Source organism: Electrophorus electricus, chromosome 26 (assembly GCF_041902795.1).
Source record: "Electrophorus electricus isolate QZ-2024a chromosome 26, ASM4190279v1, whole genome shotgun sequence".
NCBI lineage: Eukaryota > Metazoa > Chordata > Actinopteri > Gymnotiformes > Gymnotidae > Electrophorus > Electrophorus electricus.
Window position 1 is genome coordinate 11,831,637 of NC_137522.1, and position 24,240 is coordinate 11,855,876.

The 24,240-nt window shown below is 41.7% G+C and overlaps 2 protein-coding genes across 10 annotated transcripts; both read right to left on the reverse strand.

Annotated features, from left to right (window-relative positions):
* Nucleotides 1-88: 88 nt before the first annotated feature.
* serpinc1 (serpin peptidase inhibitor, clade C (antithrombin), member 1) lies at nt 89-3,160 on the reverse strand. Its single transcript, XM_027005459.3, has 8 exons — nt 3,005-3,160; nt 1,985-2,368; nt 1,695-1,910; nt 1,475-1,612; nt 1,149-1,367; nt 716-890; nt 543-607; nt 89-436 (listed from the first exon to the last, which is right to left on the reverse strand). The coding sequence occupies exons 2-8, from the start codon at nt 2,348-2,350 to the stop codon at nt 257-259; spliced, it is 1,359 nt and encodes a 452-aa protein (XP_026861260.2). The 5' UTR covers nt 2,351-2,368; nt 3,005-3,160; the 3' UTR covers nt 89-256.
* A 611-nt stretch (nt 3,161-3,771) lies between these two features.
* rc3h1a (ring finger and CCCH-type domains 1a) lies at nt 3,772-24,229 on the reverse strand. 9 transcript variants are annotated; one of them, XM_035523225.2, is made up of 20 exons: nt 24,094-24,229; nt 20,231-20,667; nt 18,334-18,454; nt 17,709-17,948; nt 16,945-17,120; nt 16,364-16,564; nt 15,646-15,778; nt 14,780-14,898; nt 14,399-14,511; nt 14,016-14,309; nt 13,667-13,872; nt 13,145-13,518; nt 12,345-12,500; nt 11,981-12,133; nt 11,304-11,502; nt 10,936-11,026; nt 10,589-10,676; nt 9,996-10,157; nt 9,420-9,523; nt 3,772-9,058 (listed from the first exon to the last, which is right to left on the reverse strand). In XM_035523225.2, exons 2-20 carry the CDS (start codon nt 20,459-20,461, stop codon nt 8,896-8,898), a joined length of 3,324 nt encoding a protein of 1,107 aa, XP_035379118.1. In that variant the 5' UTR covers nt 20,462-20,667; nt 24,094-24,229; the 3' UTR covers nt 3,772-8,895. The 9 variants fall into 9 exon arrangements, 7 of the variants coding, with proteins under 7 accessions (XP_035379118.1, XP_035379117.1, XP_026861261.2 ...); XM_035523224.2 differs by having other exon boundaries at nt 11,304-11,505; XM_027005460.3 differs by having other exon boundaries at nt 11,304-11,505; nt 12,327-12,500.
* Nucleotides 24,230-24,240: the final 11 nt, after the last annotated feature.

A 24,240-nucleotide genomic window follows, 5' to 3' on the forward strand; every position in this document is an offset into this window, starting at 1 on the left:
ACTTTATTGTGAAATCTGATTTCCCCCGCCCCCCCCCCTTTTATTTAAGACCTTTGATCAAGTGCCACTTTGTGATAAAGCTACTACATACTTGCATTAACTTTATTGTTCTTGTTTATTTGTAAATAATAACAAATGAAAAACAAGAACACCATATTGTCTAATGGGCAAGTAGGAAATATTGCCTCGGAGGTATTCTTCCTCTTCCTCGTCTTCCCCCTCCTCCCTGGTTATTACTGAAAGGAAGGTACTCCGTTTAGCTGCTTTTACAGGGGTTGGCCACACGGCCAGCGAAGATGATGGCGTTGATGGTGAACTCTCGGATGAAGAGCAGAAAAGGTCGGTTGGCTACAAAGCTCTCACGGTTCAGATTGAGGGAGCGACCGAGGAACGCTAAAGCCGTGGCGCCTGCTGCCTCGCTGCCTTCTTCGTTCACCTGTAAGGTCAGCCAAGGTCAGTTGACATCTCACTACATACTCTGTCCGTTTTCCTGGCATGCAGTTAGCGTGAATATTCTTCTACTTGGAATGAAACAAACTTACTTCAAGGAAAGCTTTGTGGTAGGCTTCAGAGACATAGAGGCCTTTGGTGAAGTTCGCCACCATGCCTGAAACAGCATTGCCAGAGAATGGCGAGGTTGGACTACACTCTTAGAAGGCTGAAGTCAGTGAAAGTGGTCCATACTGAGCTCCAAAAGCAATGAGTGGTGACCCACCTGGGAGGCTGGAGTGCTCTGCACTGAATAAGTGATGAAGGCCCATAGCCTCCATCTTGTCTTTGAGGCTGAAGCTGTCCTCAATGCGGAAACGTGGGATTTGCACTGCCACCGTGGTCTCAGTTGTGGCATTCAACCAGCCACTGAGCTTCTTAAGAGTGAGTTGTGTCTCCACCTTTATTAAATGGTTATATTTTAAATGGTGTATGTGTACACACACACACACACACACACACACACACACACACACACACATATATATATATATATATATATATATATATATATATATATATATATATATATATATATATATATATATATATCTCAGTCAAACTCCACATGCTTTTAAAGTTTTTGTTTTTAAGGAAAAAAAACAAAAACTTTAAAAGCATGTGGAGTTTGACTGACAACTGCTGATGTTGAAACATACCTCAGACAGCTTTGTGTTTTCAGTTGGTAACACCAGTACCATTGAAATGCCTCCTCCATTGTAGGGCAGCTCCAGGACCTTCACTCCATCCTCAGGGAACCTTTGGTACTGAAACTTGGTCTCTTGGTACATCATGGGCACTGGGCACTTTTCTTTCTCACTAACATGGAATGGTAACTCGGTGACATCAGCTTTATCAAACTTTTTTTTCCACTGGCCCTATAATGCAAACCACTAGATATGACTTTGCAAGAAAATATGTAAAGCAGGGAAAAAAGTGTCTCAAGGATTTTCATTTACTATGATGAGCCTCCTGATGTGTTTACCTTGAAGTAGATGGTGTTGACCAAGACCAGTATGGTAGTGGAGTCTATTGAGCCTTCTGGCAGTGTCTCATTTATTTTGCCTTTTGTCTTCTCGGAGACCCACGCGTTGATCTTCTGCCTTGACATTTCCGGTTTTTCCTATAAGAGATTAAAATAGGGAAACGTGACTAATGGTTTATGGTTGCTTTTATAAAGAAATAAACTGACGAAAGAGAGTAACCTTGAAATGAAGTGGCAGCAGTTTGGCTCCATAGACTATTTCACTGATGTTTTGATAGTTCTCATTGAAAGTCAAAGACTTCTCTCCAAACAGTCGGTTGGCAGACACCAGTTCTACTGTGTTGTGCTTTTTACGGTAGAGGCGACAGTTTAGCTTGGCGAAAAAAAAGTGAACCTGGTCTGATGTCTTCTCCTTTATCGTATCAAACTCGAACACCTAAAAGAGGACAGGAGTCAACCTCAGATCCTGATCAATGTCATTTCAGACAGATTACCATTTTGACGCCTTACTTTCATGATCTGCTCCAGCGTGCTGTTACAAGCCCCCAGCTTGGTCATGGCGAACGCTGTGGAGATGCTAAGCGGGGACATGAAAATGTTGCCCTCAGCGCCCTTGTCCTTAGCAAGCTGCTTGAAGAGGGACAGCGCGAAGCGCCCGTTGGCCTGGGACAACTCCCACACACGAGGATTGGTGGAGTCCGGGACCTGCTCAGCTGTTTCAGATGATGGTTTTGCTTCGTCATGTACGTTTGGGTTGCGGTAGACGCAGACGGGCAAGGGCAAGCCTTTGGGCTTAGCGCTGCAGATGTCTATGGTAGCGTGGGCGAGGGCCATGGACAGGATCCACAGACCTCCCAAGCACACCAGACAATTCATTCTAGTCCAGGAGGAGAGCTTGAGTAAAAAAAACCAGAAAAACACAGAATTTTCATCGCTGCTCCCCATGCCAAAAAATGTAAATTCAAAAATGGATTTGTGACTGGAACATTTCCAGTGCACTTAAGAAATGTACTTTACTGAAAAGTTGTCACAAAATCTTTTCTTAAAGCATTTTTTTTGTTGTTTTCTTTTTGGTAATACGGTGTGGATTATTTGCGATTAAAAAAAACATTTTTTTTAGGGTTCCATTCATACCTTAACAGAGAACTAACATTTCATTAAGAGAATATAATCGTCTATTAGAAGGTATATTTAATGCATTGTAAAGCCCACTGGACCAGGTTTAGTTTTATGCTCCTACAAATAACATTTCCCTTTAACACTAGAAGGCACCTGAAATATCAGTGAGATAGATATTTTATTTATATATATCTATATCTAACACCGTATTGCTTTGGGGGGGGGGGGGGGGGGGTTCTGTTTTTAGAAAACAAGGAAACAGATATGTATTAAGCAACAAGATACATACTATATGCAAGCCATGAGATCATATGGGTGAACGTAACCCCCCCCCCCACCCTTTCTTCGAACAGGAGCCCATCAATGCCAACATAATTATTTCTCATCATTTAAAAAATGATCTCCACTTACCTACTGTGATCTTAAATCTTTCTTTAAAAGAGCAAATGTAGGGTAGTGTTGGTCGCTGTAAGAGCATCAAGTGAACTCAGTAGCTACTGCTCACTATGGAGCAGGTCAGTGGCCCATGGAACACCGCAATGGGAGCATTTGCTCAGCACAACCTTTGAGCTATTGATCAGTTTTGTCCTGCTAATCTACTCATGGAGTTGTTTATTATGTAGAACATACATGCTTAAATATTAGTTATACTTCAAAAATAAATAAATAAATAAATAGATAAATTTTAGGTGGTGGAAAAGGCATGTGTGCCTTCTTACAACAACCCAAGTTAAAAACCTAAAGGAGCATTCCAGACAAGATCCATAATTTAATGGTATTTTCTTTCCTTTATGCTTGAAGGAGTTTAGGTACAAGCTCCACACGCACCGAATATGGAGGAAACAGGCATTGCATTATGGTCACATGACTTAGCAGTCAGCATAGACATAAGGGGAAAAATATGGAGTTGATATTGTGATTGATATACTAAATTATATACATTATTCTACAACGGTCAACAGTTGCCAGCACATGATTTTGATCTCTTTCCTAAGGCAGAAATTGCTCAGATTTCTTTTTTAAACATGTATACAGAAACCCTTAATGTGGTCATAGAACTTAATTGTTTCCTAGATACAATTACAACAGTAGATCTCCCAGTTATGTATTCCAGTTACACTAATAATGTTAAAAACAGTTTTAAACAAATATGTAAAAAAGCACAAGAAAAGCAGCGGTTTGAGATATCGTTTAATCACAATCCCTGCCAGTACAGAATCATTGTAGCACATTAAGTTACACTTCATTTTAAATAATTTTCACTTTTTTTCCATCTAATTCAAACTTCCAGTCAGTTATCCCCCCTTGTCATTTTAAAAACAAAAGCAATTGTATTATACAAAAAATGCAATTCAAATTTTCACACAGTGAATTCTTTAACAAAGAAAAAGGGTTTAACAGCTAAATCCACATCGGAGAAATATAGTTCTAAGCATTCCTTAATGGAGTATAATATATTAAAAAAGAAGAAACAAACCCCCACACACACACACATTCTTACTTATGTTGCAGTAAATTGTGTACCTTAATCTTACATGAGCTAACTTGGGAGTAATCATCAAAAGTAATCACATGCCCAAACAGCAACAAAAAAAAACCCCAACAACAAAATGCTTGAATAGCCCCATGTCATGAAAACCAAATCAACAGGTGAGTGCAAGCAATGAACATGTTCAGCGTGAACAAAACGAAAAAGACAAACGACACTCCCATCGGGACTCATACATGACCATCCATTTCAACACAACCCCCTACAGCTATGAGCTAAAATACTAACGCTGGTGTGCACACAGGCTGAGTTCTTCTGCCATTAAAGCTACTTCTCCATGCTGTTGATTTTCCAACTTGGGTGTGGTTTTAAATATTAATGATGGGTCCTTCCTGATCCAGCGTTATGTTAATGTGTGTCATAATCGGAGAACAAACACTCCAGTCTGTCTAAGCGTCCTGCCCTCCTAGTAACCCGTTTCAGACAGCATTTGAAAATTGTTTCAACCGTTTTACAGCTTAGTCACTGTAACGTTACAGCCTTGTTATTTTATTCAACACAATTAGTAGTTTAACAATCTAAACATGTTCAAACTCAACTTGCGTACGACATAATGTGCACGTTTACATTACCCTATCAGGAGTCAGCAGTGGTTAATAACAATTATATTTTTCCTTAGAAAATGAGCCCAGAACAGAGAAACTGAGGCTTGTTACTGATTGCTGATCATAAATAAGACTTGACACTGAGCCAGCACTGGGTACACATTTTGGTTCCCTTTATACTCATACGGTGTTTCTCCCACGGGCTGATGGGAGGCTGCAAGTTGCTTTGCAACAATAAGTAAAATGGCAGAAAATAATAATAAAAAAATAAATCTTTCAGTGACTGACATTCAGCAACTCAGTGAGTCAGTATCTAAAGCCCTTGTGAGTGAGACTAGTTTATTATCACTGCGTTTCATGCAAGGAAACAAATTCAAACCAGTCTCCACATTAAAAAATTACAATGGATTACTTTCCCCAAACTAACTGATGTTACAAAAATCTGTATGGTATAATGTTTTTGAAAAACCAGACCCAGGACTGATTGTGTGTTTAGCATTTAAAACAAGATGTAACAAACTCTGAGGTCATAAGAGCTGGGGCAAAAAATATTTAAAGAGCATGTAAATACCAGTAGAGACTGAGTGAATGATTTTTGTAATGCTAATGCTTTAACTGCTTGTTAAACCCTGATCAAAGATCAGAAGACTAAACAGTGAAGATGTCCAACAATGAATGCATTTGTAACTATTGGTCTGCAAAATCCTAAATCCTGGTCAAAATGAACAGATTAGCACTGATGATTCAGCCAAGATATTTACAAACAATAAAAATGAATCATGCATTAAGAACTAAGATAATCCTTAATAAACCAAAGAAGCTGGTGATGCATGTAATAGTACAAGATGCAAGTGTTTCCCACAGGTACTAAGGAAAACGTTTGCTGTTTTTTTCTTACATGGCAATATGCAATAAGTGGTTCTTTAGAAGCCATTTTTTCCCACTGCAAAAGTTATCCTTTAGTGGTTGTGAAACACGTCAGAAATGTGTATTAGTCTTGCAATTTAGTCTCTGCATTTGTATCTTCTGCACTGTGTATCCACTGCATGTGTATCTACCTATGAGGCATTTTGTATGCAATCTTGAAGACTATGTACATGTGTCAAAAGCTCTTATATAAGCAATTATAACATTTAAATAAAATTTAAGCCACATCAAATAGATGCATGAAAGGGGCAACAGAATATCTCCAGAGATCATTAAACAGCAGCCATTAAAACAAAAACACATTAACAAATCCAAAAGTTAAGATGACAATGCTATAATAGAGAAGAAAGCAAAAGTTGTAATTGGATGCAATTTAGTGAACTCTGTGCACAGAAACTGCCAATGGAGTTGACACAGTGACTGATGCCACATAACAGCCTCAGCAATTAATGCTCTGATGGTGGTGTTTACTACACAAGTTTAAAAAAACATTTTTGGATAGCATAGTGCATTATTGCTGGTGGAGTGGGCTGCATGGTCTTTAATATTTTTCCTGAAAATATAAAATAGCAACTACTATACTGTACAAAACAACAGAGAATATGACACCAATTTATAATCATCGATTTCTGTGTTGTCCAAATTCAATATAATCTGCCGTTGTTTCTCATAACATGCATGGCTAATTTTTTTGCAAAAGGAATATTCCATTACGTGTCAAATAATTCACTGTAGTCTCCGTCACACATACGTTTCACCAGTAGTTAAACCTGTACACAATTTGCTTCACACGTCACTGTTTAACCCAAAATTACTGCCATCACCAGAAATCCTTATTATAGTTGTTTTAGTACATGATGATTCTTGACCTATATGAAAAATATTTTCAAATACTGCACGATGACAAAAGTTGGACATACTGAACCATACTGAACCTGCTGTCTCATCTCAGCCTTTAATAGATGCTCTAAAGTCCACTTGCAAAATTGCTGATGAAATGATGCTAGTATTACTCTGGAAAGACGTGCCCCATTACCCAATCTCAGATGTAGCGCTTAAATACATAGTCTGACCATTCCTGCTACATTCCGGAGGACTAGCGCTCATGCAGTGAATGAGCACTGGGCAATGGAGAGGTTCCATACTTGATGGAAGCTCTCAGTAAATCTCAGTCCCAGCCCTGTTACATGCTGTGGTTTGCCTGCTCAAACACACCAAACTCACCAAACTCAGCTCACTCAATACAGTATCAAACCCCTTTACATGCATTTGCAGTCTGGTCTGTAGGAGCAGGGAAAACGCAATAAAGTACAAGCCACACAGGTCCCCAGGCCTTGGACTGAAAACAGATGTTTTTCAGAGTCTGGTCACTCAAACTCAATCCTCACTGTGGCCCCCTGGAGAAATCATTAACCTGCCAATCAAAATGTCAAAGCAACTTCACAGAAGTTAGAGTCCCTTGCAGTTTGAACAGAGGTGATCAAAACAGTCTCTCATCTCAGGGTATATGCTACTTTATACAACACAGGGGTACTGGCAGCCAGTGTGGAAAAAAACAAGTGAACCATTTAATAGGAACCACAGCAATGTGTTGTGCTTTTGGACCAACATTATCACTTTGACTTGCCCTGAAGATCTGTATGTAGAACATGGGTTTCACTGACGAAGTGAAAACAGATTGCATACACATTCATAAAACAGAATGTCTCCTGTCTTTTTGTCTCTTAGACGTTTTCTCCATCCTCAGGATGAAACATGTAAACTGGTGTTAAAAAGACATCAAAGGTGAGAGGTATATCAGTGTATTTGTTTCTGACCACCTCTGAACAAAACCAGCTGAGCAAATCGCCGAAGCTGAGCCGTGGCACAAAATCAAAACGTAACAAAAATATACCCGAATATCAAACGCTCCAGATTAGTTTGGCTATATTTCTTCAGGAAGGCCAGCACAGCGGTTAGAGTGAACAACAGACTCCCTGGAGACCAATGACAAGGTACAGTCACTAGTTCAAGCAAGCAAGACCTGTGATGTCAAGACTTAAGACCCATCTCAACCCCTCCCAGAATTTACAGGACTCATAAAGGCACCCTAAAATCATCCTGAAAAACCAATCAATCCCTTTAGTTTTTAGCATTTCCTAGGCATTTGACAATGGCAACAATAAAATAACGCATATCTATCTATTGTTTCATATATATTACGCATAATGATAATACACAGCCTGCAAACAGGGGCCAATAAAAGCACATCTGAACTTACTGGACTGGTGCCAAAGCATAAGATCTCTGCTTCTTTTTCTTGGTTGGGCCACAATATCCAAATACTGACAAGTAATAGACTTTGAGGGGAAACAATCCTGCATTCCTCTAAAATAAACTTCCTTGGTTTGACTAAAAAGTGCTGGGGTGACATTTTTTAAACAGTTTTTGTGACTCCTGTCCATTTATCCTTTTTTTCTAGAATATGCAACCCAATGTCAACCATGCTATGAAGCACCACGGATCCACCAACTTGTGTGAAGAGAGAAACAACTACAATCAACAGAACAATGTAAACTGTTCAATTGAATTTACATTTATACAGGCATGAAAGGTGATAAGTTAACTACCAAGAATGTAGTTTGAGCCCATTAGTTCACAACGAGCAACACTCTAGTGAGTTTGATAGGGAAGATAGAGGACTTCTAACTATCAAAATTGTTATTACTGTGTAGATTGCTGTGAGGCCAAGAAACACTTATATTGATATAATGCTTCTCACATGCCTTGGTTTCCAAGGCAATGAGAGAAATTGTTTGTCATAGAAAAAAAAGAAACTTCATTCACAGAACAGAACCAAAAAAGAAGACGGTGAATAAATGGCAGATACTGCTTATTTCTACAAAAACCTGTATGTGTAACTGAACAAGACTGATTTGTTCATACACACTACCCACACATCTATCTGTTAGTGGTTGTTTTCCCAAAACGCAGCTCTCCTCCACGTAGCCCTTATCTCATGGAACATACGGAATGCTCAACATCCCGATACTGCTGAGTCCAAAAGAAGTAATGCGACACAAGTAGAGCACATCAGATGGTCAGAGCGAGGGAGGGAATCGTTTACTGGGGCCATAGCGAGTTACAGGGCAAGTTGAGAGATGAGCCAGAGCTTTTGTCCAGTGAGCGGTAGTGGCGTTACTACGGTGGCAAACTGACAGAGAGGGTGAAAGAACAAGCGAGAGACAGACACCCCAACTGGTAATGAAGTGGCAGAGCACGCTGTCAGACACAGCGTCTAGCTAGGAGCAGTGGTGAACCACCCCGTTCTTTGACAGATCTGGGCTGCTGGCCACCAGCTCGGACGACAGGCTGAGTGAGGAGGTCTTGCTGGTGAGGGAGGAAATGCTGCTGCTAGCCAAACCGCAGTCCTGCACGACAGAGCTCAAACCATTTGAGCCCTCACTATGAACAGAGAGAGAAATGAAACAGGCTCTGAGTGAGACGTACCAGATGTTTCTGGCTGACAAGTCCACTGTGATGAGAAAGTTTGGGGCTTTTATCTTGACCACTTACATTAAAAACACAAGTAAAGACATATGTGTGAGTAGCTATAAGAGCATCAGCATGGGACTCGCAGCAAACCCCAGCCTGGGGTGACATGTAGCACACGGATGCTCAACTCTGTTACAGTATTTCAGAGCCTAGCTCCAACTCTAATCTAATGCTCTAATAAAACAACTAACTCAATTGAGAACCTGCAACTAAATCTGAGTCAGTAGCTCTCCATTGGTAAAGGTAATGCAAGGGTCAGTGTCAGTCTTACCTAAGAGCTAGCTGATGCTCTTCCCGCTGCAAACTGTGTTCGCTCTGTCCATTCTCACTGGTTGCTACTAGTTTGTATTTTAGAACAGGCGCTACATGACCCTCCTGCAACACAAGTCATACATATAATAGCAAACATTAAGCTCCTCCCACGTTGAACAAGGAAAGGCGAACAACCACAAACTATTGGGAATTCTCTAGTTCAGTGATCATCAACCCTACTTCTCAAGATCCCCCTTCACACAGAGTACAGCTCCAACTCTCATCTAACACTCCTGAGCCTCTTAATCAAAGTTATCTCAAAACCGGGATAGGTTTTGGAAACAGACGGGAGACTGAACCTTGCAGGATATTAAATCCCTCAGAACCACGGCTCCATAATGCTCTTCTTCAATCACATAGCTTCATTTCGGTTCATTATTGTCCTGTACATTATAAATCTAATTGCCAACACTGACGAATTGGCCTAGAGAACTGACAATCATCACACAGTTAATACTAATCATCCAAATTTACAAGGACAGCCCTAGCAAAGTGTGGGTTTCCGTCTGGGTTCTGGCTCAGTGAACTTGCTCACCATGGCCATTTCCCGCGTCCTCATGCCGATCTCCCTCTCCACCTGATGCAGTTCCAGGCTCAACTGTTCACAGGACACGTTAGCGGTGGGCCACTCCACAGGGGGGGGCTGGCCAGCTGCTGAGCCCGTCTCCCTCTGCAGAGCCACCCCACTGCTCGAGCTCTGTATCAGAGAATGTTACAGCCAATACTATACTATGTTTTGGACAACAAAAGATGAAGGTTCTTTTATATTTTATATATATATATATATATGTATGTATGTATATATGTATGTATGTATGTATGTATGTATGTATGTATGTATGTATGTATATATATATATATATATATATGGAGAGAGAGAGAGAGAGGGAGAGAGAAACAGAGGTGTACAAATACTTATCTGTTATATCTTCATCCAGGTACCTAGCAAACTAATGTATTAACTGTGGCAAATCCCTCTTTTCAAAGGCTAAGAATTCTACATTTAAGTTTTAACTGATGTGTTTCTTTGAGAAATGGAAATACACAGGTATCACAAAAATTCAACATTCTGCACCCTCAATAAATCAGCTCCTATGGAACACAGTTGAGAAGAGGAGAGAAGGTTACCTCCAAACGAGTCTGCTGCGTGATCTGCTGATTGACCTGTTGGAGCTCTATCCTCAGCTGTTCTCTTTCCTGGGCAGCAGGGGGCAGACTGGAGGGAACAGGTAGAAACGATAGCATGTCTAAACACGATGATGATGATGAAGATGACGGCGACGATGATTTTATTCTGATGAGCATTTCAGAGATTTCATTGCTGTTAATACATGCTTCTGTTTAGGTGGTTTGCATCAGAAGAATATTTGTTAAAAATCTTCCAGTCATTGAAATGTGCAGTATTATATAAATGTCATGCTTTAACGTTGCAGCGACGTCTGAGGTGTATGAAAGGGTTGTGCAAGTGGCCGCACCGTTCACTGAAGTGTGCCTGAGATGGCATAGTTGGATGCTGGGGGAAGGAGGCTTCACTCCATCCTCCATGACTTCCATAATTATAATCCACTGGATTAAAAAAAAAAATGCAAAGGACCATTGGGGGGAAAAAAAAAACACAAATAAAAATCTGAAAAACGTAGATGAAAGCAAACGAGAGTGATAGAAGCTCATGAGCTGGCACCCCAGCGTTCAGCTATGGGCTGGCATAAATGCCATGTTAGCTTAGTGTCAAGTGCTCGTCATGTTAGCGTTTTCAGGTGTTAGCATTCTAGCAGCCAACCCTCCAACCTGAATATCGTGGCCCAACCTGAATTGCTCGGAATGCTGAAGGATTGTCCTTTACCTGCAGTGCCAGCGTGTTTGGCATGGGGGCCTGGCACTAGGCCAGCAGGCTGGTAGCCCGATTTAGATGTGCGCGAGATGGCACCGAAGCGTGAGACAGTGGGCAGCGAGCCGAATGGGATGATGGGGTCGTCATCTTTGACCTCTGCTGCTCGTCGCTGCAGCTCCAAGGCAGGTTCTCTCAGGCCCTGATCAACATTCTGCTGTGGGGGAGAGTGATGTTTACAACCATAAGCATTAAAATAATCCAACCTATATCCAAGAAAAACATTTTACTCACTTGATTCCATAGGGAGAACAGATAAGGAAGGAAAGCAAACACTTATAGATCAGTAAAATCAAATGCATTACACAGAGCTCTGACTCTCCTTTACTACATATGAGACTTCCGGTGGAAAGCCTCATAGAAGGATAATAAACATCACGGATTCCTATTTATGGCTTCCCTTTGGTATGGCCTTTGGTCCACCGGTGTGGGAGAACAGAACAAACTCAATAGAGCAAATACTGATAACCTTCAGCCTCTGCACTCCCACTTAAAAGTCATGATAGCACACCACCATACAAAGGTCTGTCTTCTTTAACCCTTTAATGTTTCCAGAAATAAATTCTGAGATTATCATCAGGTACTGATTAAAAAGTTTCTTCCTAATCTTAACATTGGCGCAGAGCTCTTACCATTTCCATGTAGCCTACAGCCATGCCCTCTTTGGATTTCATGTCCTTGGTGCCAATGTAGGGGACAAATGTGTCGCATGACCATGGAGAGTACTGAGCAGCGTAGTCTGGCTCCCTGAAGCTCACGAAAGCAGGGGGGGTTTCCTCCATGGACTGATGATCACATGTAACATGCTTTTCAGTACTTGTAGCCAATGCCACTTGGAGATGCAATACATTTGGTTTTAGTATTCAAGTAAAGCAGCTTGGAACTAAAGGTTTGGAACTAAAGCTCTTCTGATACATTTCAGGTGAGTTGCTGGCAAACAGTAGGTTGTGTGCTTACATGACTTTGTTGTGTGCTTACGTGACTCTGTCCCCTGACCTCTTGGCTGTAGCTGGGGTCATAAGAGTGGGCTGGGTTTGGAGAGGAGGCGAAAGGCGGAGGGGAGACCACTTTCCGCTCCTCCAGCTGGGCCATGATCTCCTTCCTGCGGCGGTGCAGGTAATCAAGGCTGTGCTGAGGCCGGGCATAGATATTCTGCATAGACACATGCACACACACGTTTACCACTGAAGAGAGACAGAATGTGCAGAGGTCAATCTGGGATATGGATCTTTCTCCTAAGAGAAATATGTTTGTATATGTACAGCCAGTGACATTTGCTTATCAACAAAAGGAAGAGGCAAAAGCCTAAGTCACCACAGATCCATTTCAATGTCTATATATCACTACATGCAATGCCTGTTGGCAGCCAGATAGGTCAGCACATGGACACTGGGCTCTGGAGCAGTGGAAGTGTGTTATCTGGAGTAATGAATCACGCTACACTATCTGGCAGTCGGATGGATGACTGTGGGTTTTGGTGGATGCCAAGAGAGTGATGCCTACTGGAATGCACAGTGTCAACAGTAAAATTTAGTGTTGGAGGAATAACTCCACAGAAAAATTCCACAGAATATTCCACAGAAAAACAAAAATCTTGTGGAAAGCCATTCTAGAAAAGTAGAGGCTGTTCAATCAGCAAAGGGGCAGGGAGAGACTCCACATGAATGGCATTCCAATATACCTATATGGGTGTGGTGGTCAGGCGTCCACATCATTCAATCTGTAAGAAAATCACACTTCCCCATTACTTGTATTGAACATGTGTTCCAGTGAAACGATGGGGAATCATGCCTTACCCTGCCATAAGACCTGCTTTGCCCCACGTGGCTGAAGCTCTCAGGGCCGTATCTCTCTCGTGAGGGCTCTGGGAGGTAGGCGGAGGCGCCCGTTGTTTGTGGCTGGGATGGTGGAGGTACATCCAGGGGCACTGGGCTCCTGTGCCCCAGCTCATCCCTGGTGTAGGACTGCGTCGGCGGCGGTCCTCCATAAGCCGGGTGCCGGCTATTGTGGTGCACAGGGTAGGCGTATCGAGGGTCGGATGGATGGCCTGTGTACTGGCGCTCTGGGGCATAGGAATAGGGGTCCGGGTAGGATGACAAGCCTGAATCTGCAGGTGGGCCAGGGTTGCGGACATAGCGAGGCTGCATGTGTGTGTAAGGGTAGGCGTGACCTACATGAATAGAAAGGGGGGAAAAAGAAAAGAGCAAACATGAACCGACACACACACACACACACACGTAAGAAACGTAATGTATTATGCATTCACCCATACTTAACTTAAGTATTTAAGTATTTTTCTAAAACCTTAGCTCCTTTACCTGTAGGATAGTGAGAGGACTCGTATTGGGAGGCAGCTGGAGGTGCTCTGGATTCAGGGTAATATGGCTCAGACTGGGCTGGAGGGTACTGGGGCATCTGGGGGACTCTGGGGACTATGGACGTGTGCTTGTGTCCAGCCAGGCTCTCTCGTGCCACTCTGGGATGAGATGGCGCAGGCATCACCACTTTAGGCATTGCGTCCAATCTGGACAAAATGAAACAATTTGCCCTACTATAAAAAAAAAGTAGCAACTTGAAGTAACATCACATTTGAATTCAGGTCTTCTATAATAGGTGTGACAATGTAATAAACAGATCAGAATCATCATACTGAAAGAATGTACTCACAGGTCTGGAGGTGAACCAGGGGCACTGAGGCTCCCCGGGTCTGCCTTTCCCAGCTTGTTCACTGGGTTGTATGAGGGGTCAGAGCCCCGGGAGACCAGGTGACTTAGCCCAGATCCAGGCCCCACCTGGATGAGGCCATTGGCGACAATGGCCGATTTGTGGGGCAGTCCCTCCCCAACCAAGCCCTCATCAGGGAGTAGGCCCTGGCTGCAAGTGACGTCCATTTCGTTGAGCTGGGTCAGAGACTGGCTCAGTGGCTTCCTGATGGGCAGTCGCTTGTTCATCTTGCGATACCTGTTATTAGACGAAGGCGTCAGAGGCAGCTGGTGCAGGCTACAACCGCACAGTGAGATGTATTAGTATATCTGAGAGCAGTAACTCACTTCTCCAGTTCTTCCTGGGAATGGGCAAAGGTGCAGCTAGCTCCTCTAGGACAGCCTCCCTTCTGCTTCATGTCTCGACACATGTAGGTCTTGTACTTACTGTGCTGAGGGGCCTGGATACAGTAGTATTAGACAGGGCTAGGTTTAACATGCTATTAGAGAGGTTGGCCTAAACCTTCAGCTTGTGTGCCACTCTCCTGCAGATCAGGAGCAAACATGATCTAAAATCTAGATATTAGAGCCAGTTGCTTTACAGCTGAACCTGAACTCTGCAGGGCAATAAAGGTACCTTGCCAGGCATGCTTTATTAAGAGTTAATCGATGTTTTAATGAGCAAGAGGTGAGCCATATGGCAGGAAGTGGATGGGTGGAGTTACTGACCTGCTGTGGGTCTCCTCCTTTCTTGCTGTGATTCTGGATGAAGTCCACTAGGCCATGTACCACTGTCTTCACTGCCACTAGCCCTTTGTCCAACTGCTCCCATGTAGGTGCAGGGGCATCTAGCAGGATCAGGAGAGGCAAACATAACACTGAACATTTCCACTCCTACCATGAAACCTCTCCCTCAAAACCACCAGCTAAAAGGTTTCAAGAGCAGGTATAAACCTCAAAGGAAAAAAAAAAAGATTACCAAAAAGAAATGTTGAGGTTTTTAATTCTGTACCAGTGACTTGTGGTATTTTGTGGGAGCAGAGTAATATTGATGCTTTACATTTGCTTTATTTAGATTTTAGCAAACTTAGCCTTTTTTTCCTTTAAGAATATATATACATATACAGCAAAACAGAGGTACAGAATACTGGCTAGGATACCGTCAGGCAGTCCAAACCTAGACAGGAGCAACAGAGGGTAAAGGGCCTTGCTCAGGGGCCCAACAGCGACAACTCGGCAGTGGCGGGGCTCGAACCAGCAACCTCCTGACCACGAGCCAAGCACCCTAACCACCACTGCCCCTTCTTTAAGAATATCCAATACACATTCTGCACTTTAACATCTTGTCTTTTATGTTAAAATCTTGTGTGTTGGAGCACAAAGCCAAAACAACAAACGCTATCAATTTCTAGTAAGTCATAGTCTACACTATAGCTCCAGAAGATTAGCTTGGTTTAGCATTCTCTGAAAGAACTTCCACTTGTCATTATCTGACACATACACCTACATACACACAACCCACTACTGTAGCCAAGTCTGTAGAAAACAAATGAGCTGATCATCAGAAAAAGGGACCTGCATGTCCGCACACCCACCTGGGCTAGGGTCAATGTCAGCCAGCAGCTCTAAATGTGGTCTGAGGCGGTTGAGGTTGGCTGGGTCTCCTGTTCTCTGTAATGCAATGGTGAGCTCCTGTACACTTTGAGCAAAGGATGCTGGAGTCTGCAACTATGGACAACAAAAAAATTACAATCCAGATTAACATCACTAACAAAACATGATACTATTCAAAATACATGACATTAAAGGATATGACAGGCATGCGTAGATCTAACCAATTAAAAATATTTATCAAAAGGTATAAACCAAAAGTGGTTTAAAAGTATAAACCACACTATCATGTTTAGTGGGATATTCTGCTCTAATGTACATAATTTAATTATCAAGCTGTTCATGAGTGTGTAAAGCACATAAAAACTGACTAAAAGGACAGATGTTTCTAGTAATGCAGCCAAATAAATAAGATAAAGCACTCAACTTAAACAATCTCTGGCACCATCTAGTGAGGAGTTTTATTAGTGGTATTTGTATGTCTTATCACAATCAGTTCCCTAGCACAGTTCTGGATGTAGGATTACATTGTACAGATAGAGACCAAATACTTCAACTAGAATGAACTTGACAGATGCAAAGTGATGTGAGGAATGCCAGACATTCTCCTAGCTACTTCTTCAACAAGTGTTTTCTTTTTTTATAAACTGTGTTCAAATGTGTGGGAGAAATACTGAAATACTTAGTGTGTATTCCTCCTACCTTGTCTATGATGGACTGCATGTGGGACTTATGGGACTGGTCCCCGTAGAGCAGCGAGGACCACTGGTCTGGGGCGATGCGCAGTCCGCCTTCCATGGCAATCTGGACGATCTGGGAGTCGTGCTCCCTCCGCAGGGCCTCGTATGTACGGAACTCCTCCTTCAACTGCATTAGGGAGGAGTCCTCGTCCCGCTTGGTCACCTGCCGGGAAATGTGGGGGGAAATAAAGCAACAAATACCAAGCCGTTTACTGACAAGGAAACAATGGCTTTTTTAAGTTGAGAGTCCTTTACTTAAGTCAAGACTCATGGAAACAAACCTGCTTGTAATACTAAAAATACTCCTTTATAAAAAATTGCATTTTGTATTGTACAGGAAATGAAATGTATACATTTGTGGGCTTTTTTTTTGTGTATTACAAGAGCTTACACTTCCTTGTCTCTGGACTGTGTCTGACCCTATACTAGAAATCCATGTATTCTTTCATAATGTCCCATGCAACTATGCTTGACTGATCAGAAAGCAAAAAATGACAAGAAAAAAAAAGTAGCGTCCTAAAAGAGAAAGTGGAAGAGAGTAACCTTAAAGCAGGAGGCTCTGTAGAGGAGCTGCACCACATGTCCTATGCTGGTTTTAGAAGCCTGAGGGAAGCGTGGCTCCAGCCTCTGGACCACAAACAGAACCAAGACCTTCCGGGACAGGGCTGAACCATCCTCTAGAGCCAGCAGCACCAGCTTCAAAGCCTCCTCCTGCATAGCTAAGGAAAGAGGAAAACAATCATTCAATTAATTTATCGATCGATCAGTCAAGGCAAGAATAATCTTCCTGCTATCAAATAAGGAAGAAGGACCTTACCAAACCAATTAGTGATGTGTAATACAGTAATAGTACATTACTGATGTACGAGACCATGTTATTTTCTTATTTCGCTGAGCTGTTCTGTCCCACCCACAAATACAGGTCCAAAACCACCTCATCTTATTAAGACAAATACAATGTACAAATGCACTGTATGCCAACATCTGAAACCACAGAATACACTCCAAACAAACCTCACCCAATTGAGCTATTAATTCTTCTAAAGGTGCTTTTGACTGAGCACTCTAACTTACTCATCAACAAAGGTATGCATGAAAATACTACACCTAAAAGGGCATTCCAAAATGCATTCTTGATAGTCATATATTATATAAAGAAAGCAACAATAGACTAACTGCTGGGCTTTAATATTTTCTTAATGTTTCTAAAATACTGGCAGAATGAAAAAAGATTACGCCACTCAGAATGATGTTCATGTTGGACCATTGATGTAGTGTTATATTTGTGCTGCCAGAACGAGTGTTACCAGGGCCGAGGAACTGGCAGCCCCGTGCTCGGACAGCAGCCCACAGGTTGGAGGAGAGCTGCTGAGGGTTCTGGTGCTGCAGGATGAGCTCTGTGACCGTGCGTTCGCCCAGGGAGCGCGCCGCCCGCATCGCCCGCACCCGGCCCTCCTCCTCCACCAGCTGGCAGTGCACGAGTGTTACCAGCTTCCTCTGCATGGGCCTGCTGAGAAGGCTCTGGGTAGCACTGCCCAGCCCTACACCTGCAAGCACACAGTAAAATGACTAGGGTTACATTACAAATGAGTGTGGTGGGGGGCAATACCTATTTGAGGTACTGGAGATTTATGGCTTTGCAGCATCTCAATGCAGTGTACAGGCTTTACTCTTTTTTCTCTGTGTTTTAGGATTTTGTTAAGCACCTGCTTGAGACTTAAGGTGTGTGTTGATCCTTTGTTTCCATATGGCTGCATCTTAAATAATGAACTTTTATAATGCTTATAAGGTTTAATTGGACTGCAGCTCAGTCACAATTAAAATGTGGCTAGATATGCACTGGATGACAGCACTTATGATCAAAACGTCTAACATGGTGAGGATAAACGCTGTTTGAATGCTATCCAAACATTATGTGAATGTTATCCAGACCTCTCGTGTTGCTGAGGGGTTTGAGGTAGAGAGCCAGCTCCTCCACACAGGTGCGGGCTTCATCATAATGCTTGGTGTCCTCAGCACCTCTCACTAATGTGACAGGCTGAGGCTTGGGTACCTGCAGGAGGAAAAATCACTGTATGCATCAGAGGATTCTTCACCGATTGTACTCTGGATAGATTATTTGCATAGCTAACACAGAGAATAGTTAAGTAGTGTAATAAATCATAGTAATCCATGATTAGTATACTGAGAAATTCAAACTATTCTAAGGCTACCTGCTTAGGGACTAAATTGCACTGTCTACTAATTTTGTATTTTGTATTTGTCCTGTCCTGTATTTATTATTGTTTATTTAATGTTTATTTAATGACATTTTGCACTATATTGGACTGTTTGCACTTGTGTAGCATGTTGTCTATTGCACTGTTGTTTTTATGTTGCACCATGGTCCTAGAGGAACATTGTCTCGTTTTTTGTTGTGTACTTGTATATTGTTGAAATGACAATAAAACCTCTTGAACTTGAACTTGGGGAGAACTAATTTGTGTAGCTAGTAAACAGCTAAAATGGTTGCCTAATTGGATCTGCCATATTAAAAAGTTCTAACCATATTAAAAGGTACAGTAGCAGACAAAACAGGAAAAACATCTTTGTTGTTGTATTTGGAAATGGGAAAGTCTGAAAGGTGGCTTGGCACACAAGTTGTAACACGTTATGCAAAGTATGCAAAGCGTTGAGTGTCACATTACAGGCATTATATTTAAAAAAAACAAACATATTAAAAACAAATGTTGACTGCAGTCAAAACTGATCCACCCTCTCCTGCAAGTTCCAGGGCAGTGAGTAATTATGGAAAAGTTTGGACTATAAAAATGTGTAATCTGACTCAGCAAACACAAGCACGTGCGTGCGTGCACAGGCACTCCTCCCCACCCCCACCACGCGTGCGTGCACGCACACACACATACATACATATACACGTAATTTGTTTTATATATATATATATATATATATATATATATATATATATATATATATATATATATATATATATATATATATATATATAAAATCTATCTCCACCATTTCAGTGATACTGAAAGCACAGCCATAAGGTCTTATTATTGGAAAGTTGACACCCCAGAAACCTCCGAAATAACAAATGCCTCTCTCTCTCACCCCCACCCATCTCTTACTGAACTTCACCTCCAAAATAACAAATGCCTCTCTCTCTCACCCCCACCTATCTCTTACTTCACTTTTTTTTGTTGTGGTTTACTACCCACACAACAATACTGTACCTACAGTACAGGCAGAGTGTATGCATACATGGCACCTTCCTTAGTGATAAGCATGTGTCTGAAATAACAAGCTTCACTGTTGACTGGAAATTACTAAAAAGGAAAACGAAATCTGTTGCCCTCATCATTAACAACACAACTGTTTTGCCTAGGGTAGTGTGCTTGTGTGTATGTTGAGAGTTTCTGTTTCTTTTCCGCAGGCTGTTTGTGGACACACAAAAATCACAAACATCCACACAGAGACCACATGCCAGTGATCGTTTTTGGAACATTGACACTGCAGAGGGCCGTTGGCAGATCAGCCATATAATACAAATTTGCTTTTTTTTCCTGTAAGCATCAACCAATCTCAGATTCTCCGTTTGCAGATTTGGGTTTTGTGGTGTTTGGATGAACTGTATTTACATGATTTGACAAGTGCAAAAGAATTTGGTTCAAAACGCAGGCCTGTCACATCAAGGTTTCACTGATTTGTTTTTAATACTTTGCAAGGCACGTCACAATCACAATGTAGCATAACAGTCATTAAATGGCATCTATCCACACTGCACAGCCGATCATGTCCCCGTGGTGATGTGGGAGTGACTCACCTGAGCGCAGACCAGCTGCAGCAGCGCAGTGTTGACAGGCAGCAGCTCGATGTCAGTGCTGATGGCAGTCTGGTCGAAGGGGCAAGCCTTGCGGTGCAGCTTGTTCAGGCACATCTTGCAGACAGTGTGGCCACAGCCCAGGCTGATGGGCCTGCGCACGTTCTCCTCGAACGTCTGGGTGCAGATAGGACACAACAGAAACTCCGTCCATTGCGGCGCTTGTACGGGCATCGTAACAAAGGTGGGCCTCCGATGCGCTGGTCACCCTGGCTCAGATCTGCGCTCTTTGAGGACGTGGGTAAGAACGTTTTGTTAAAAACAAAGAGGTCAAAACTCCTATAGATTCCACAGGAATCAAAAACCGTCTTCTGAATGTCCAGATTTTTAAATATCTTCAGGCACTGTGAACATTTAGCACACAGTGCTGAATACATAACCTGTAAGAAACAAAGACAAGACAAATTTAGCTGTTTTCCTCAACATATCAGCTATTCAAACAGGGTAACCGCACCAGACGAGATTGGGATTTCTAATCTTAAAACCAAAAGTAAAAAGGACAGTTTGTGCAGATGGAAATGGTTCTACCCTTTTCAAACATGAGCTAAATGATCTTGTTGAGTCACCTTTGAGACACAATGATCATGCCAGATTAGTCCTTTTATGCTACAAGCTAGTTAAACCACAGAATGTGCACACTCTGCTGTAAGAACACAATTATCATACCTTTTGTCTAAAGAAAGATTTTAACATGAACTAAAATAGGGGATTTCAAGTGAGTAATGAAATTTTGTAAAGCTAGCAGTTTGCTATAACCAGTCTCACCAGGAAACTCAGAGTAGAAGCAATTAAACAAAAAACACAAAGCCATTAGTTTCTGCACTCTGAGTCATCAAACATTATAAATAGCAATGATGTGGTAGGCCACATAAAAAAACTCAACTCAGACAAAACAATAGAGCTAGCTATTAAGATCTGAATTTTCCTGAAAACTATGTTTATATTTTTTATATACAATTCAAATTTTTTTAAAAATCTGAAAGGCATGCAAAGTTGTGTCACCAATGACTTTAAAATTAAAGCAAATAGGCACAAGCTTCATCTTTGGATTCCGAAGTATTCAGCTATAGTTTATGGATTACCTTCACAGAAATTCTGGAACTCATTCAGCTGTGCCATGCTGTAGCATGCAGCCATTTGAATCAAATGAGCTGTTTTTAATACATCACACCTCCAAAAACAAACCACAAAATGAAGCCATTTGTTTAAAGCCCATCCAAGTCCAGTCTAACATTTATGTGGTCTAAATGACAGTATATGATATACAAATGGGCACTGCCTATCTCTTCATACTTTTGTGACATTCTGGCTGCACTTCCTCTTATAAGATTAGCCACATATCATCACGTGTGCTCACCTCATGCAAGTCTGGCTTAGGAGGACTTCCCTCTCACTAAAATTAGATCCTCTGCAAGTAGTGGGAGTCCTTCCCACAGTTTTTAATTATGTGCCTGAACTGTGACACTAAAATAGGCAATGTGTAATAACGCATTAATCACAAGGATAATAACCTTGTTGTATATGTACAGGCATATAACTGAGCTAATGTGTAAGCAAGAACATTTCCTTTATCGCCAATGATGCAGGAAAAGTCTGCACTGAAAATGCAGTGTGATGGTAAGAGGGAAAAAGCAATACCAAGCAGAATGGGAGAGAATGGTGCAATAAAACCCCCCAGCAGGTTAACATTTGGATCCTGGACTAAATAAGGTTCTTATGAGTAAGCGTTGCCCACTGGGAATGGTGTGACTCACACTTGTGTCACTAATCTGTTTGCTGCTACTCAAAAGGCAGTTTCAGTAATTTGTGCCTTGATGGAAACATTTCTTGAGCTTTCACTTTGTACTCTTTCGAAAAGGTTGAAAACATCTACATGTCCCTTCAAGACAAAGGCAAGGGAAACTCTAAGCAAATGTAAATAAGATTCAGATTCTTTTGAACAGTACAGTACTGAACTTCTTAGTAATTTGAATTTCTAAGTAATTGGAATTTCTAGATAGCCTACCCAACAACTGATGCAGATAAAAAGATATAACCCCAAGTTCTCAAGGAATTGAAGGCTTAACCAAAGATTTTAGTGTGGCAAATTGTACTTCAGTTAAAAACAATATTTGCACATGCCAGAGGCAAACCAAACCCACCTAGTAATAATGTGGTGATACCAGGCAGAAGTATGGAAGCAAGATGCCTTAATTTCTACCACAGACCTGGCCTGCATTAGGCCGTTAGCAGTTCTGTTCCTTGGTAGCAGCACACTGCCAACGTACCCTAGGCATTTCAGAACATACTGCTTTCATATGGCCATACTGCGTAACACCCGAGTCTCTCTTCTGCCACCAACATCGTTTGGAGAGAACCTGAGCATCAAAGCATTTACCGCATCTACCCACAAATCCATGCGCAAGAGTCCATTCTCTCACACCTCACCCCAAATATTTCCATGCAATACTTTCACTTCTAATGATTTTCCTATGCGTAATACTTAAGGGTAGAGACATGTTTTTACTTAAGGTTTTTGCGCGTTAAAAAAATTGTTGTGCGCATAAATGGAAAATAAACATATCAATTCACTGAGCTGTTTATCTGAATTTAGTCCATTTCCCCTCTGTCCAAGTGGGATTGTTAAACTATTAGATACCCACCGCAAACTTTCAATCAACCTAAACATTAAAGCCCTTGGGTTGAAATTTCCAGCGCTACCAGAAAAAAATCTTCGATAACTTCTTGCAAATGTAACAAAGAGTTAGCTAGCTAGCAAGCTAACCTAGCTGTACTAGCTAACTAGGGACGTGCGCTTAGTCATCAATTCAGAAACAGTCCTATTACATCAAGCTACACCGATTTATTTGTCGAATAATTTTCTGTTAGATTGCATAAAGCCAATTTAGAAGTGCAAGTCAGCTAGATGGCTACATAGGTATTTAAGCCAGGCAAATGAGCTCTTGTGTTTTGTGACGTTAGCGTGCAGGTTCAGTTAGCCCCACCAGAAAATACAGGACAAAGCCTGTGGGGAGACGTCTGCACTTTTACAAATAAGCTTAGTGAAACACAGGTTGTACATTTCCTATGGTAACGAGACTCGCGTATCTAGCTAGCGTTAGCCAACTGGCCATCCTAAATATCAACAACGTATCAATAACTCGCATTCTTTTACCGTCAACGCCAAACGACGTTCAAAATAGCCACAGACAGCTACCACCATCTCGAAAAAACAATGTAGCTAAATTAGCTAGCTAGCTAATGCTACCTGTCTAACTAAGGAGCTAATCAAATACAGCAATAGTGCAGAATGCCAGGCAGTATGTAGCTAGCTAGCCTACTTTCACTAGTTAGGATAGCTGGAGGTAAACGTTAACACTAGCAATAGCGAGTAATAACAAAATAGCTACAAGATATTATGCAGAATTTAAATAAACGTTACGCTACTTCGCTTTGTAATGACGCTTTGACGCTGCAAGTGGACATTACATCTTAGTTCGCCCGCTGCATAGCTAGCTACAGCTAACACTGGGAACTAGCGTGCTAGCTAGCCAGCCATATTTATGTTTATATATGTGTTGGCAGTAGCTGAGAGTTTCGTGAAAGTTATTACGATGTGTTAGTGGTTTGTATAGGATGATTCAAGGCTTCGTGCTCAGCTAATTTAAGTCAAATATTCAGACTTAGCTACCAAAAGAAGAGAATACTAGCTAGCTAGCGCTAAGAACCTAGCCAAATTAGCTGGCTAGAAAACTGATTTAGCCTGCTATACAGGCGAAATGAGAATCAGAGTAGTGTAAGAAACAAATATTCAACCATTTACTTACAATATATGTTTGAACGTGCTCATGCTTCAGCGGTTTATGGCGAAATATAACGGTGTAATCTTGGTCGCCATCTCAACAGAGGCGTGTTTACTGGGCAAGCTGTATCAAACTAATCAGCCAGGCAGCGTTAGCTAAGACAGGGAACGG